Below are 18,079 nucleotides of genomic sequence, written 5' to 3'. Positions count from 1 at the left end.
CTAAAAAATAGTCATGGGTGAACACCACTTGTTATTCTTACAGCACATTTTTCAATAATGAAAACTTTCTTTCTTTGAGATATGACTTTATTCGATGACAAGATGCAAAATATGTCAAACTGCTGATTGGAACGAGTCTAAGTGCAAATTTGGCTGAGCTACACTGTTTTAGGAGATGTTTAACTTCTCATAAAAATGTACATGTAAGAATTTGGAATTTTCCACGATATTTATTATTTCCTGACCATGTGTTCACTTAAGACAGGTGTACTACGCCAAGATATGTAGAAGTAAGTGTGTTGTGCCTTCTTAAGATTCAGGGTGAGACTATTAGAAGAAAACCAGTCAAAGACAATTTTAAGAATATTGTTTACCATTTCTTCTGTTTTTGTATTTATGCTTAGGTTCATTATTAGTGCCATCTGCAAAAGGAAATAAGACACAAATTGGTTAACATGAAGGGTATTCGGAAATTCCTGTTACGAACTTCTAGGACGTAAAGGCAGTTGAGTACATAATATTCTGAAAAGGAACCCATGTCCATAAACGTATCATTTCTGTTGTATGACGATTTCCGTTTAGATATTTAACTCATCCACATCTTCTTGAGGAACTGAATTAGGCGTTACACAGAACAATTATTAGGTTATAACTCGAAATGAAACGTAACCAAACATTCAATTACCACTTAAACACATTTTTTGTATTAGTACTTAAATATTACTTGTTTACATTGTTCCAAAACAAAAATGTAGCCACCATACTGTATGTACAGAACAGTACTGATGTGTTACAACAGCGGCTCGATATGGAGACCACCAACTAAGTTACGGACATTTTTCCTACGAAGCATGTTCGGGTGAACACTCTCAGTCCCACTTATGTCCCTTCAGTTTATCATATAGTTGCCAGAACTAATGCCAGCAGATCTTCCTCTGTCCCCACATATGCCTCTATATTAAACTTTGCATACGACCCCACAGGAAGTAGTCCATAGAAGTAAATCCCCTCTTCCCGATTGTATACCAGGGCAATCAACCCTGAGACTTTACTCTTTCCCTCTGCAGACATGGATGCGCTAAACATCTGAACTGAAACTGTAGTAGACGAAAACGGTAAGTTTCTGGACATGTGTTCCTAATGTAGATGCTCTGTACTCACTCCGTTGTGTAGGTCCTAGTAGTTCTTAACGGGAATTTCCGAGCCCCTGTATACAAGGAACGGTAGTGGTCTTACGATTGATCATTGGGGAACCTCATATACGGTTTACTAGGCATAACGTTCTGCACTCCCTTAGTTATGTATGACATTACCCATTGGTTGGCTTTACCATCATCTTCTTAAAACTTCAATGTACCCAGGAGGCAACTGTGATTCACACAGTCAAATGCCTTAGACAGGTCGCATAAAAATACCAACCATACCTATTTTATTACTTTTGGTGGGGAACACGTAAATGGACATTCATTAGAGCAACTCTTATGAAATGCAAACTGTGATTTGCTGAGGATATTATTGCAGCGCAGGTGAGATACAGTTCTGGAATACACAATCTCCTCAAAAAGTTTCGAAATTTATATCAGTAGTGAACGTAAGAGTTCCTTTAATTTCGGTTACATAAGAAGTGACGTACACTGAAGAGGCAAAGAAACTGATACAGCTACCTAATAGCGTGTGGGGCCCCAGCGAGCACTCAGCGTGCCGCATCGCGACTTGGCGTGGACTCGAAGTTTGTTGTAAATGATTAACTGCAGCACAAAAGAATAATTACAACACCACAAGGACAAGTGACGCTTATTACTCTACATTAAGGTTGTCTTTGGCACAAAAAGCGATGCAAAACGCTGCAACTAAAAATATTTGGTAACTTAACAGTAATATAAAATGTCTGAATTAGCGCTGAAGGTAACGGACACCATGACTCTGTATGTCCATCTTTTCAGAGATGGTTGCGGAACAGCTGTTAAATACAGGATGTCAAATTAAATGCCATCTGGACGTCTAGTTTCCAGACTTACTTCATTTGGCTACTTGTTTCGGCCATTTACTACGTCGACTGTCGGCACATGATGGTTGGAGGTATCACTGTAGCAAGCAGAAAAGTACCAATACCAGTATTGCTGACCCATGTTTTGATCACAACCGAAGTAGAATCTTCCTACACGTCGGTCAAGGACCTGGAGATGGCTTGGTAACTCGCCGAAACTGGCAGCCAGTAAAACTACACTGCTGGAATGTGTTTAATTTGACATCATGACACCATGAATTCTACAGGGCTGTCCATAAATCCATAAGAGTACGAGGGGCTGGAGATCTCTTCTGAAAAGCACGTTGCAATGTATCCTAGATATGTTCAATAACGTTCGTTGCTGGGGAGTTTGGTGGCCAGCGGAAGTGTTTAAACTCAGAAGAGTGTTCCTGGAGCCACTCTGTAGCAATCCTGGATTGTGGGGTGTCGCATTGTTTTACTGGAGTGGCCCAAGCCCGTCGGAATGCACAATGGACATGAATGCTCATGTATGTGTCACCTGTCAGAGTCGTATCTAGGCGTATCAAGGGTCCAATATCATTCTAACTGCACACGCCTCACACCCTTACAGAGGCTCCGCCTGCTGATGTGCAGGGTCCATGAAGTCAAGTGCTTGTCTCCATACCCGTACACGTCCTCCCGCTCTACATAATTTGAAACGAGGCAACACGTTTCAAGTCATCAACAGTCCAATGTCGGTGTTGACGGGCCCAGGTGAGGCTTCAAGATTTGTGTCGTGCAGTCATCAAGGATGAATGTGAATTCGACTCCTAAAGTCTCTATCGATGATGTTTCGTTGAATGGTTCGCACGCTGAAACTTGTTGATAGCCCAGCATTGATATCTGCAGCAATTTGAGGGAGGGTTGCACTTCTGTCTACTTGAACGATTCTCTTCAGTCGTCGTTGGTCCCGCTCTTGCAGGATCTTTTTCCGGCCATAGCGATGTCAGAGAGTTGAGATTTTGCCGGATTCCTGATATTCACGGTACACTCGTGAAATTGTCCTACGGGAAAATCCCCACCTCATCGCTACGTCGGAGATGCTGTGTCGCATCGCTCATGCGCCGACTATGACACCACGTTCAAGCTCACTTAAATCTTGATAACCTGCCACTGTAGCAACAGTAACCGACCTAACAACTGCACCAGATACTTGTTGTCTTATGTGGGCGTTGCTGGCCGCAGCGCCGTATTCTGCCTTTTTATATACCTCTGTATTTGAATACGCTTGCCTATACCAGTTTCTTTGGCGCTTCAGTGCGTATTTAATAGTTTATTCAGCTAAATATCTATGGATTCAAATCTCAAACCAATTAAATTGGAATCATCACACAGAAAATGTTGGGAGAGAGGAGAACCGAAGACTGCGTTTTTTAACAGCAGACTCTGAAGATGCAACAAATGCGATAAAGAGACTGCCTACACTACGCTTATCCGTCCTATTCCTGAATAGTGCTGAATGGTATGAGGCCAATACTAGATGGGGTTGATGAAACACATCGAATAGTTCAAAGAAGGACAGTTCGTTTTGCATTACCTCTAAATACGGGAGAGTGTGTCACGGATATGATAATTCGGGTGGCCATAATACAACAAAGACGTTTCTCGTTGGGGCAAGGTCGTTTAACGAAATTTCCATCATCGACTATTTCCCCCGAAGGCAACCGACCGACCAGAGTGAATCGCAGAACAGTCTTGTACTAGTATATTTCGATCTAGATGTGAAGGTTGGCTAGTCAGAGCAATACAAAAGTAAGTAACAGGTTACTTTGATTTCTTCGAGTATTAACTCGCTTACTGTTTCACCCACTATAAGTCATATTCTTTATCCTGACTGAATAATTAAGCGTTATCCCTTGCTTTCAAGCAACTTCCCTGCATCATTTCGGAATAACTCTTGATGCCCGTGAATTGACTGTTATTGGAAATGGCGATGATATCGTGTAAGCTCAGTAATGGAATTTTTTTCACGACCGCCAAGCCAATGATGGAAATCACACTTCACTGTCCGTTGTGACCTCATCCATAACATATCATTTATATTTGCCGAAGAATTCAGTTTTTACTCTGTCTTCCACATACAATATCTGCAATGCATTCAAGTTCACCGCACAAAAAGGTAGTGAATGGATGGTTTCACGTTTTATAAGTCTATACGCACTGCCATGGGCTTTCGAGCACAGAGTGTTATCTGTGTCAAAGTACTTTCCGTTCTTACACGAAATTCTTACGTCAGATAACAATTTGACAAGGCCTTTGTTACATTTCAAAAGTTTTAAAATATCTTACGTATGTCGCTTGAAATAATGCCACACACGCGACGAGAACGCAGCAGCAAAACTGTGTCATTACGACGGAACTCATAGTGTCCTGCAGGTGCTTAATGAACCTGGAACAGAGAGAAAGTACGTTTAGTTGCACTAGACACATCTGAGGCCAACTGTACTTAATTTTAAAACAAAAACTGATTCTAGGTTGGAGGATTTTGAAAGGCAACTGTCTACAATGTCATGTTATTTTAAGAAACTAAGAATATATGAAAACACAACAACCATTAATGTTTTTCTGTTAAAATTAACGAAAGCGTACATTGCAGAAAAATACTTTCATTAGTTTGCAATAGACCATATGACATATTTTAAGTTGTTGTCACAATATCTCTTTTAATTCATTATTATTCCAAATTAAATGTTTGTGGCATATTATGTGTTAGAAAACGTATTTACGACATTCTGATTAACTACAAATAACTTACAGTTGAAAGTCTGTCGAACTGTAACGTCTTCTTCGCTACCTTACATACTGAAGCGTCGGGAGGAGGGGGGGACAACTCTTTCTCTCCTTCATGCAGGGCTTTACACATTATTTTCTCTTTCCACTATTGTGCTTTCAGTGTACCATAGTACCACATTCCACCCATGAACAGTCGTACGAAGTTTCTTATGTTATCCAGCAGGTCATTTACAATGACGAACAAGACCACTATGACCACCCGCTTATTAGGGCGTTGAACCAACTTTGGAACACAGAACAACAGTGATCCTGCTTCACATGTCCTCGAAAAGTCATTGGTGCGTTTTTAAAGCCACGTGTGACCAGATGTCTCTGCACAAGTGATACAGTTCCTGTAATACACTGTGAAGTACGACAACACAATGTCTAATAATTTTTTCACATAGTTAATTCTGCAACAATAATGTAAGGTGTAATATCTGTGATATGTACCTTTTACCATTTTATTAATGTCATCATATAATTAATAGTTAATGAATTATTTCCAATAAACTAACCAAAAAAGAGAATTTGAATTACAATGTAGCAAAAACATTCACCTAGTCAGTAAAGTTTGCTATTGTATAGATCCAAAGAACACGTTTAAAATATGCGCATTGTCGGGCAGAAGGCGTCAGCTGAGAGAGTTGCTAGCGACAAGTGGTCAAGTGGGCGGGAATTTAAGGAGTAAACTGCAATTTTTTTTTATGGTCAGCCATATTACGTGGTTCTAAATAGACACAGTACATTGCCAACAAGAGGAATTAATTTCAAGAAGAGTCCTGTGAGCCCAAACGTGTTATGTGGAGCGACGATAAAGAAGAGCCTGTTGTCATACATAGTCGACTGTTTATGCCTTGCATCGCATCAGCAGCAACTCATCAAAGGAAGATCCGCATAGTTTCATCTTTAGGCTGTACAAGGATAGCCAACGCAATAGTTCTTCTTAATTGAATAACACAGTGTAGTGCAGCAACTATTGTAGTGTAAATTAACTTTACCTCATGTACCTAATAGGGTCCTAATCTATCACCATTACCGGCTGCGGGAATAGTATCAGAGAAAAAATAGTAAAATATTGGAAATGATGAGCTTAGTTAATGTTCGTAACTGAGATAATGAAGTACAATTAGAAAACTGAGAACTATCTAAAACTGCCATTTAACAGCAGTGAACTTTGTTGCTTGGTAGAGCAACTATAGTTAAAGAATAATGAATAATTGTAAAAATATAAAACCGTGATTTAAATGAATCTTGAAAAAATATTATTTCGGAATAATATATTTCATGTTTTGAGCACATTGCAAACTCTGCACACAGTTGGAAATTACTAAGCGAAAAATTACGAAGTTCCAGAAATAACTTACTGTAATAGCAAACAAGTATTTATGAACACCCATATTTCTAAAATCAGTATTAGTTAGCGTTGCATTCCAGTGCGTAACGCAAAGCTATTCATTAAGGGAACTGTTTTGCGAACAATTAACTTTTGCGTACGTATGTTCAATACAAATTATTTTGTTGTTTTTCTGCTTAGGTCATGGTATTAACTGGGTTTCTGTATCTGAGATCGAGACAGTGCTTTTGGTTCCGTTCTCGACTGATTCCGGTTCAGTGAATAGTTCGCAATTACAGTCTGTTAGCAACTAATAATCACACAGTAGTTATTACTCGCATAGTGAGCTGGCGACGGTTCTTTAATAATATGGAATCTAAAATTATATTACATTGAGTTTATTTATTCCAAATCTCACTAAGTATTTCACACTTTTACCTTTATTGTCAATATTTCTTTCGATCGTAATCGGGCAAAAATAGTCGCGCAGTAACAATTCAGTCAGAACTGTATCTGCACTTACTCGGGTATTCATTATTATTCTACCCAAACAACTGGAAATATTCGGTGCATGTGTGGTTTGAAACTCCTAAATAACCAGAAGTGTAGGTCCGTTATAAGTTCATATAAATTATGGGCCGGTAGTTTATTGGTACAGTGCTGCTGCCCATTAGCTTCTCATAGGGGGTTGAACTGGGTTGGGACAGACGAATTTGATAGCCACGTTAATAGGACGGTGCCTAGGGTAATTCGTTCCCGGACCTTCGTTGCGATGACGCTTCCAGGGTGGCTGCTAGGGGACTGACGTTCTCTGCTGAAGAAGGATGAGGAGTGAAACCATGAAAGGTCCACTCAACGTTATTACAACTTCTTTATTGCAGTTTGTTTCCACCTCATTGAATTGGAACTGTAGGTAAACATGGCGGGAGAGGAGAATGACACGGCGTTGGCCTCTCGCTGCGGACTGTACGCCCTGGTGCTGCTGATGCTGCTTCGCCTGATACTTGTATTGCACGGTCGGGGCAGGTGTGGCCAGAGGCAATGTCTGCGAGAACTTCTGACAACATCATGCACCCATGCGCTGACCTTAGAGGACTTGTTGGTACCCCAGAAAGGGCATGTGTGTCTAGAACTCCTCGTCGGACTTCCACGTCCGCGCAAAGTGCAGTACTTCCGTGGCACACAGATGCTTAGGCGGCAGGCTGTGGTTCGAATCCCAACAGTGGTGGACGCGTCTAGGTGTAGGTCGTTGGCACTCCGCTAAGCATCGCACGATCGTCGTCACGAAAATGACAACCTGTCACAGTGCCAACAGGCTAACGGTGGTGGACGTAAATGGCGCTGCTCCCTGCTGCCTTTGTGCTGATATGGCGAAAAGCGACCGGCTAAAGTCGAGACTGGTATTTTAGTTCTGAATTACTGGTCTTTTTCGGTATTTGTTTGGTCTCTGTTATAAAAGGTGTTTTTCTTTTTTACGACTAACTGGGTACAAAGCAGAAATATAATAAGCAGCAGATATAAAATTTCTCGTAATTGAATGAATTTTATCCATAGTGGATGCTGTCGAACTCCGTGACTGTTCCTTTATGGGGTTGTAGAAAAATATCCGCTACCAGTCACAATAAAAGGTTGTTTATTCGTCACACGAACGGTTTCGGGCTTGTGCCCATCTTCAGGTGTTTATACATTCGTTTACATGTTTGTACTGTTGGAGATCACTGTATAAATATAAAAAAAATATTTGCTGGTGACTATACAAATACAAGTGGGACAATTGTAAGTGGTAAGGCAGCATTTGACGAAATATATCTGTACTTACAAAAAGATGAAGCACCATTATTACAGATATGCTGTGATGATAGTTTCGCCATTTAGTTACACACTTATGGTCATTTTTACGTCCATATATCAGGTATAGCTCCATATTACACTATTACGATGTGCACTACACTATGTTTACATACAAACATGTGGGCTGTGGTCAAAGAACTACGATGTAGCAGATGTAAAGATGTTGTTCACACACAAACTCGTAGGTTCAGGTCAAAGAACTTAGCCACAGGTAGTGCAAAGGTGTTGCATATATAGAAATTTAAAAAGCTATTATACACTGCGACATTTCTTGACACACATTATGAATATTTTTGGACCACATTTTTGACGGAAAACTTAGGTCTAGGAAGTACAATGTTGTTATATACATGAAATCACTCAAAGCTATTACAAATAAAAAAAATAAAAAAATGACAGCTAGAACTGTTTTGAGCCACACTGTTGTCAGAGAACTTAGATCTAGGAGGTACAATAATGTTACGTATATGATTTTTTTAAAATGGCTATTACACATTATAGAATCCCAGTTACAGCTTGTGTTTACAATATGACTATTACAAATTATGACAATGACCCTTGGACTGTTGTATGACTGCTACATTAAATTTCATAGAATGTTACTTTGTTATTATATCAGAGGATAATTATTTTCTGTTTTTGAATATTTCATGAAATATGTGAAGATAGGATTTGTTTGCAAGTTCCACTTGTTCATTCAGAACAAGGTCTGGTGAGTTAGAGGTGTGGATATAAATTTCTAGTTCTTCAAGCAGATTCATTTTCTTTCCTTTGTTCACAGTGTGTAGTATTTGTAGGCTTTCTGTAATGGCTGTGGCTGAGTGACCATGGTCTTTTAGGTGCATTGCAAAGGTGGATTTATCAAAATTATTTAGCCGGAAGGCATCCATATGCTCACGGTTTATTATAGTGAAACTCCTTCCAGTTTGGCCTATGTAGAACTGTGGGCAATTGTATCACTTTTCGATTTTTTTTGCGTATTTAATTTAAAATTTAATTTAATTTAATATCTTGAGTCTATGTATCTTGAATGTAAGGAAGTCAAAATTTGTTTTGAATAGAGTGATCAGTGTAACGTGTACAGAATATGGACTGAGAGTCAACAGAATAAAGACGAAAGTAATGAGAAATAGCAGAAATATGGACCGCGAGAAACTTAACATCAGGATGGGTAATCACGAAGTAGATGAAGTTCAGGAATTTTGCTAGTTAGGCAGCAAAATGATCCATGACGGATGGAGCGAGGACGACATAAAAAGCAGACTGGCACTGGCAAAAATTACAAAAACCGAAATCGGTTATTTCACAAAACAGTTATTATTATGACCGGTTTTGCCGGCCGCGGTGGCCGAGCCGTTCTAGGCGCTTCAGTCCGGAACAGTGCAACTGCTACGGTCGCAGGTTCGAATCCTGCCTCGGCTTTGGATGTGTGTGATGTCCTTAGTTTAAGTAGTTCTAAGTTCTAGGGGACTGATGACCTCAGATTTTAAGTCCCATAGTGCTCTGAGCCATTTGAGCCATTTTTTGACCGGTTTTGACAGTCGTATTATCCTGCCGCTGAAAAGAAACAATATAACCCAAAAATGATTGTTTCAGCGATAACCACTATACCTACTTTGAGATAGTGCTGGCGTTTTTGTGTCACGCAAGTTATCTGGAACAGAGACATTGAAAGGATGTTACAAGCGCGAACTGGTCTGGTTGCAGTACTTCCTGGTAGCTGGCCTGGTTTCGCCACTCAGTAGGCTGTGTTGGGGAAGAGGTGTTGGTTCACTCAGCACTTGGGCCACTGAGCGGCACTTCACTGACTCCATTGTGGCCTGATTACCTCCCATGCGCTCCGTTTCGGACTCGCAAGTCAAATCATAACTTTTCTCGCTTTACAGGTCCTCCCCTCTATGGAAACAATCAGTCATCGAATTTTGATGAAATATATACACTAGTTTATTTGCAGTTATTTAAATTTCACATTTCCACCTTTACTCGCAGTATCACTTTGTCCTTTACACTATTTACGTTTTCTGTTTGACATCAGTAGCACTTGGGTCCATGAACAGCTCTTGTTTATGGTTCACTTTGTCGTTTGTCAAATTTATCATGTTCTTTTGACTGAATTGAAACAGTAGATTTAAGGTTCACAGGCATGAGATGTGGCCTATTTTCGCTTGAAATAGTTGTATGTAATTCCTATCACTGCTGAAATACGGTAGGCTGTTGAGGTTGAGGATCCTATAGTTTACTAGCTGCGGATGATTTTCAGTACGGTACCTTTGTACATGGTCTCAAAAGCGCTCCGTTGATATGGGACCATTTTGCACAGCTAACATTTACTCTAGAGATATAAGTAGTGTTGAGACTAATGTGTGATTAATGTAAGTTTGGTTTCTTCCAGGTAGAAATAGGAGGGGTAGTTCGGGCACATAAATCGGTGTATTACTTGTATTTAAGTTGATAATTCGTGTTATGCTGTTGGGTAATAGGAACAGTGCTCTGGATGTATGACAATGGTTAACACTGATTGACAGACCTCGACCTTGTTGTTATTTTCTTTGTGTGCCACTTTATTAACCTTGCTAATAACAAATACAAATAATAACTGGTTTGCTATAGAAGATAATCGGTGTAGAGGTGCAATTTGGGAAAATTCTGTTTTGCATGTAAGTATTCAGATGTTCTGTCACAGATTTGTGTGGATGAAACAAGATAAGGTCAAATGACCTAATAACGGTATGTAGCTGTTCCGAAAGGCAGGTGTTGGTTGCCCCAGACTGATAGTATAGTAATTCCAGCGCGGATAGCAGGCTATGGGATTGTCTGTTTGATGGCAATGGAGTTGTTGGATATCACCAGTAATAATTCGTGCACTTCGGACTGTACACCGTTTGTAGAGCTTAGTGCTTAACACCCAAATCTACAGTCCTTACAAGTTACCAGCACCAGTACAGTGAACTGCAAATAAAAACTGACAGTCGATAAAAAAGCACAAGGCAATCGGAATACCAACATGAAAAACAAAAGCGCTACGAGCTTATGCACCAGCCTAATAGTTCATGTCAGCCGCATTCGTCCTTTTAAAGGAATTATAGAGGTGCCGCGTCCAGGCCGCAGCATCTTCGGAAGGTGCGAGAGAAATTTGTGGGAAAAAATGTGAGATGGAAAAGACTAGCTAAGAAAAGGAAGAGAGTTCTGCTGTTATCCTGATACACCACCATGCAGTGAGGCCTGGAGAATGAATAGTAAAATAACAACAGGATTTCCTCTTCCTTTACGGCGAAATGTTCTACAACAGGTCAAGATGCAGTTGTAACACCAGGCTTCCAGCTCTGGACGGAAAGGCAAAGAAATACAGAAAGCTCCATTATAATACGGCTGTTATGTTGTAAAATTCTAAAAACCATCCAGGTACGTGCTCTAATAGATGATACCTTATTTTCATGCCATCGGACGTGATATGTCAAACCAGAAGCAGACCCTAGAGTTAGATTGCAATGTTCGAGCACTGGAGAACGAAATCCTGCGGCTAGAAAGCACATTTGACGACTTACAATTCATGATAAGTAAACAGGTTTAGTGATAAGCAGGGAGGGTGCTAGGGAAAGTTCCTGCGGTTAACTTTTGCATGACTCATAGACAGCTACCTAACACTGTGGAGTTAGTCCCTGGAGTACGACAAGACAACAGGTTCGCCAGGCAGCCGGCTCAAGAAAGTAGTGTCAGGAACAGTCGACACGGACAACCTAGGTAAGATAGACAAGGCACTACAGAGAAGTGTAGGACGATTGGCACGGCAACCAGAAGACAGTGGAGAAAGACTAAGTGATGGTTACCAGATATCTGCACGCCTCTGCCAAAACGCTACTAGTGTCCCACATTCGGGCAACAGCCGATCTTGGTCATTCTTAGGGACTGCCTGGCTAACGTAGATACCTATCTAGTAACTGCGGAATTACTTGGGACTCTTGGTGATAGATTTACTGATAAGCGCATTCCGACCACTGAGCTAAAGAAAGATCTTTTAGACGCTGATTGCATGAATTGTACAGCATAATTTTGCTTTATTTTCAGTGTAATTAAAGATAAAATTGAAAATAGAAGTTTCTTTGTAGGGGCCCAACACTCCACTACCCTAGGTTTATCGTTCTGTACTATTTATGCCGCGCCAACCACTGCTTGGTAACTAAAAATAGAAGTTTGATGCTTCGCCTCACCCGCTGCAATTTTTTACTTTACTTTTCTTTCCTAAATACTGGAGTTCCGGTTACTTTCATTTCTGTTCAACCCCTGCATATAGCATAAATGTAGGCGAAATCGGTGATGACGAGTATGTGCAGTCCTCTTGTGAATGTGCCTGGCCGAAACTAGACAGCGTACTCCATCAAGTAACGTAAACGCACAGCCTGTGGAGCAAGGGCCAAGTGTCGCTACTGTCGGCCTTTCTATGCGCTGTGGCACCAGGAGCGCAGAAGTGGCGAGGTTACCACGTCAGCTCTTTACCCAGAGTTTCCCTCGGGCACTCATTTTAACAGGATGATCAGTTGATGTGGGACGTCCTGTAGGGTCTGGGTGAGGAAACATCTTGATTCGTAACACCCCATGGCCGGAGACTAGTGCTCTGCCCCCTAGACCACGATGGCCACACGTAATAATCATTTACTGGTGGAAACTATGTCGTCCTATGTACCGTTTCCGATATATCGAACGTCAAAAATGAGTTGTGTTCGTATGGTGTATTCAGAGCCTGTCGTTATTCTTTGACGGAAGTTTCGTTTTCTCCATGAGCTTTATAATAGTCGAGCTTCATGTTTGCTGTTGGAGTCTTGCACATATTGATGGTGGCAGACCGAAAGGCGATTTGGGCTGTAAGTTAAAACGAATGAATTTTACGGGTATCAAATAATTTCAGCAGCTATAAAAAGTTTCGGTAGTTATGTTGTGTGGGGATAGCATGCTCTTATTCTTGCCTCTTGTAGCTGCATTTTAGCCTGCGAAAAATTACAGAAGACTGCATCGATAGACAGATCATGAGCCTCAAGAGATGAATAGATGGGCAGCCTGGCTGCAGAAGATATAACTGTCGAAACCGGTCGTACTTGTTAAATATTTCAATTATAGTTGCAAGAGCAATAGTTTTGTGATAATGGCAAATCGTTGTACCTCTGCCCTTATAAGGCTGATATAAATATACGTTCATAGGGATCGAAAACGTGAACAAATGGTGCAGGAACCAGTCCTACGCTTTTTGCAGGTATTTCAGCTTTCTGATTGTGCTCGTTCGATCCTACGTAATAGTTGGATGGAATGAGTCCAGTATTACTAGAATTCAAGATGAGTATCTTAAGCAGTGCCTCATAACACACAGTTTGTGGCTGAATCTCACTTCTGTTTATCTACATCTAACCTCTAGTCTATAGGGTGTGTGCGACATAATACTTGTTATAGCAATACATAGTGATTTTCTCATGTTTACCGCATTGCTGTTTTATGGGAAGGCTTTTTTGTTATTTCAAGAAGTATTAGCTTAAACGTCTTGTGGACCATCCAGGAGCAATTAATAATGAAACTTAATAATGCCTGATGTTCTCCACTGAAATCTGGTACTCTGAATTTTAAGATATATTAGGTGTCATCTAGTGAGTGTACGAGTTTACATACTGGAGCATTGCTGTTTCTCTGCTTCTCTCTTGTAGCAATTAAACATGTCTGTGAGCGTTAGCGTTGCCTACGTTAGATGTAGACAGCAATCTGACGTGCGTTTAACACATGAGAATAATGGCAGGAAATTCATTTGAAGTGTTCACGGCCGATTTCCTGCCTCGTCTTCTATTTTGTTCTCATTTTTAGTGTCTAATGATCCTGTCGTCAAAGTAGCTTTAAATACTTTCTTACAAACTCGTGTAATATCCTTGTTAGTCCAATATCGTTTTTCCGGTAAATGAAGGCAACTTCACAAGCCAGTATCTCTAAAAGACATTTTATTGGATGAACGCTTTCGACATAGCTATTCTGTCATCATCGGATGTTTGTTGAAACCGCTCATTCAAAAATATTCTTTCTTAGCTGTTTTGGTTTTTGAAGTTTTCTTCAGTTACCATGCACTGCAAATCGCCCCGGTACTGACAATTTCGTGGGTATATAACATAATCTTTCTTTTCAGCATTTCTTTCGTTAAACACTCTCCCTATACCTAAACCTCGAATTTGTCGTTCCTGGTGGTCTAATGGAAAGCGCATGCCTGGAGACGAATCCAGATCAGCTGATGGAAATTTTCAGTCTGCCATTAACCACTTGCCAACGATGTGAAGAGTCCCCTAGAATGGTAGGTGTTTTGGATACCATACTAAGCTGTAGGTCCCATTTTTACGATTGGGTAAATGGAATAACTTAGGGCCAGACAAGTCACTGACGTGGCGTCCAATCAAGAGACTTGCACTATACCGTTGCGCCGCACCAAAACTAAGTAGTCCTTCAGTATTCCATCCGATACTCTCTTTATCTCAGATGTTAGTGCGATAGGACAGACCCTCGTAGTTATCCGCATACTTTATGGTCAATACTAAATTTTGTAGATAGTTTTCCTTTTGTAGTGTGTTTTCCAATGTTTCATTAATGTCAGTTCCAAGCATCATATATTCTAATGCCATGTATGTTGTTATTTTTGTTTAAAGACTGGCTTGACGCAGCGCTCCACGCCAATCTACCCGTCCAAAGCTCTTCATCTTTATATAAACTATTGCAATCTAGATCCGTAAAACCTGTTTACGCTTCCCATACCTTCGTCTCTCTCTCTCTAGACCCCGTTCCTGCTCCTCATTTCCCCATCCCTTCCCAAACACATACACAGACACACACACATACACACACACACACACACACACACACACACACACATACACACGCACACAAAGCCTTCTGTCACACTTGACTATTCCTTGAACTATTCTTTGATCTATTCCTTGATGCCTTGAGATGACTCCTATTGGACAATACCTTTTTTACCATCATTTCTCCACAGTACGACTCACTATCTCGCCATAGTTTATTCTATCTACTCACCTATCTTCAAAAGTCTCTTGTAGCACCATATTCCGAAAACTTTTCTCCTCTTATTGACTGTATCGAAGGTTACGTTTCAGAGCAGTGCTTTCAGGAATGACTTGTTAAAACAAATTTATGTCACATATTAACGTATTACTCGCTTCTGTAAAAGCTTTCCCCTTATTGCCAGTCTCCATTTTATATCCACTTTTTCTTGTGACATCGTTAGCTGTTTCTGCTCACTACTTGTTACCTGTAATTCCCTAATCCAATTGCCCCATCATCACTTAAGTCTATCAGGCTCCATTGTACTCGTCTGAATTTTAATGATGTTCTCAAGACACTCTGTATTCCTTCCCGTAAACGTGATCTTCCTATCTCTGGTAGGACTATAAGGTCATCGGCAAATATTATGCTCCTATTGGTTCCCTCTGAATTTACATTTGGTTTCAAAATTGGTCCTTTCTTTTTGTGAATTGAAGTAACTCTTTTGTCAGCCGATGCGCCAGTGTTGGGTTCTTAAATTCTAACTACTGGGATCTGAATTCTCAACAAATTGTAGATACCACATCACTTCCTTTAGGTTATCCCTGATATCTTCAGAAATCCGCAGAGTGTATTCCAGTCAACACCGCGTATAATGACATTTTACATTATGGTTAACTCTGCAATTCAGTCCACCCTTTTCAACCAGAAACAGGCTATTAGGTATATTATTCAACGTAACAAAATCAACCTGTACGCTTGTGGAAACATACAAAGAGTAAGTACTACTTTTAAACTCTAAATCTCTGTAGTTCCACTTTTATACTGATGGTTTTGGGTTCTCGGCTGTTCAACACAAAATGTCGAATTAGAACACCTTTCGCCGTCTAAATTTCTGCTAGTTATTTTATTTGAGCAAACCAGTTCCAGCTCTACATAACGCCATCTTCAGGCCCCCTGACCGACATGCAGGAAGAAACCCACCTCAGATCGAGTCAAAATAGGGACCAACATGCAATGACTGGTATCCATAACTCTTTGAAGGAACGGTAAGTGATGATCGAAGGGATCGCTGTGTCAAATATCTACGGAAGCCGGTCACTGAGTGCGGGTCCCTACTTTGACTAGAACGGAGGTGGGTTTCGTCCTACACGTCGGTGACAGGGCCTGAAGATGGCGTATCGTAGTACTGAAACTGAAACTTCCTGGCAGATTAAAACTGTGTGCACCGACCGAGACTCGAACTCGGGACCTTTGCCTTTCGCGGGCAAGTGCTCTACCATCTGAGCTACCGAAGTGCTTCGGTAGCTCAGATGGTAGAGCACTTGCCCGTGAAAAGCAAAGGTCCCGAGTTCGACTCTGGTCGGTGCACACAGCTTTAATCTGCCAGGAAGTTTCATATCAGCGCACACTCCGCTGCAGAGTAAAAATCTCATTCTGGAGTACTGAAACTGGTTGCTCAAATAAAATACCAACTGGAACTTTAGAGAGTTGAATAATTTTTAAATCGGCATGTTATAGTTTACTCTAATGTTTATCTATGTGGACAACGACGCATTTCTCTTCATTCAGAGTTGGTCTCTGTACCAAGACAATGTCTTATCGGATTTGAGTAGACATTACAACAATACTTAACATTCAACAAAAAAGTTGGGTTATTGTAATTTATTATTGTGTTTCACAGCGCGTCAGGTATCTTGCACATTACGGACAAACTTCATAGCGCTAATTCAGGTATATACTACCGAAATTATCCATTTTACGTAACGTACCTGAGAATTTTCTGATGAGTTTCGATACAAAGACACAAATTTTGGTACATTTTATCGCAGGTGTCTGCTGGCATGCCGTTCATGCGTCTCGCCCCATCTTCTAGATTTTCTTCGCAGTCCTCCGTTGTCAGACTGGCTATGCGCAGCGAAAGTATCCGCAGCTGCGCGGCCACGAGAATCATGACTGCCATGAACAGCAGGTCGACGCTGTAGCCCAGCTGACTCGTCCACGCTCCTACGACGCACTGCGAGGCGTACGACAGTGCATAGTAGTGGGTGTTGTTGTCCCAGGCGTGTTGAACCAGTGGCAGGCGGCGTTCTCCTGGATGCGCCACGAGCGGCGTGGGGAACCACACGAAGCACTGCGCGAACATGAAGAGCAGTATTCCCAGGGTGAGGCGGAACGCGCGCCTCTGGGAGTCCTTCTGGATGTCGGCCAAGGCAGGATCCGCGAAGCACGACTCACTCTGCAGAGATACGAGCGTCTCCACGCGTCGAGCCAGCGCGTAGTACTGCCGCCGGTTGCTCCTGGAGAAGGCCATCTTGATGGTGTTGCAGCCGATATATACGGTACTGGTAAGCACCAGTGTCGTCTCCTCCATGTCCCCCCAGCTGTAGTAGATGGCCAGCGAACCCTCTATCGCGTTCCAGACGCCCAGCGCGAGGCCCAGAGCCCCGTACGCCTCAAACATCGAGGAACCAGGCAGTTGCCACACACCACATAACCACAGATGGCGGATGTTCAGCTTGAGGATCGACTGCCCGCTAGCCGTCCAGGACAGAGGCAGTTCCATATCATCTGCTACCTCTCCCCCCATCTAGTACTGGTATCAGTCCCGATGACTACTATTACCCTTCCTGTACTGACTTGCGAACTAGTACACAGTGGATCTTCTACTTTGTACTCCTTATGATGTGTCAGGACAGCAAATGAAAGCTACTCTGAGCCGTTCACAATGTTACTGTGACTGCTTCTGAAGGAGCCCTATGTTATATACACGGCCGCAAATGGCAGAATGAAAAGGCTTCATAATGGGATTTAAATAAATCAGCCACTCCGTAACATTTTGTAGTTGATTAATTTATAATCTTCCATATTTACTCATTTCTGGGTTATGTAACATAAACAAACGAACAAGGTGACTGAAATAAAATATGAAAGTGTTCCGTTGGAACAGCTCGACTCACCGAAACTGATCGATGGTGGTGATTAAAAGTAATAACACTCTCTTCTCTCGCATCCAACAGACGACGTAGTTCTCATAATGTAGTTCATAAGAACAGCGAGCTTTCTTATGT

General features: G+C 41.3%; 1 protein-coding gene and 1 non-coding gene across 2 annotated transcripts in view; both read right to left on the bottom strand.

The window, feature by feature from the left end:
• The window catches only part of LOC124712184 (odorant receptor Or2-like), a 46,719-nt gene extending 29,121 nt beyond the window's left edge, over positions 1 to 17,598 (bottom strand). The window contains exons 1-2 of the mRNA XM_047242480.1: positions 16,781 to 17,598; positions 4,319 to 4,418 (exon numbers count right to left, since the gene is read on the bottom strand). Coding sequence (XP_047098436.1) covers positions 4,319 to 4,418; positions 16,781 to 17,598 — 918 coding nt within the window. The remainder of the gene's footprint in view (positions 1 to 4,318; positions 4,419 to 16,780) is intronic.
• Trnas-cga lies at positions 16,233 to 16,308 on the bottom strand. The gene has a single exon. It is a non-coding gene; the product is annotated as a tRNA-Ser (tRNA).
• Positions 17,599 to 18,079: the final 481 nt, after the last annotated feature.

This window comes from Schistocerca piceifrons, chromosome 8 (assembly GCF_021461385.2).
Source record: "Schistocerca piceifrons isolate TAMUIC-IGC-003096 chromosome 8, iqSchPice1.1, whole genome shotgun sequence".
Classification (NCBI taxonomy): Eukaryota; Metazoa; Arthropoda; class Insecta; order Orthoptera; family Acrididae; genus Schistocerca; species Schistocerca piceifrons.
This window is presented reverse-complemented; position numbering and strand designations above follow the sequence as displayed.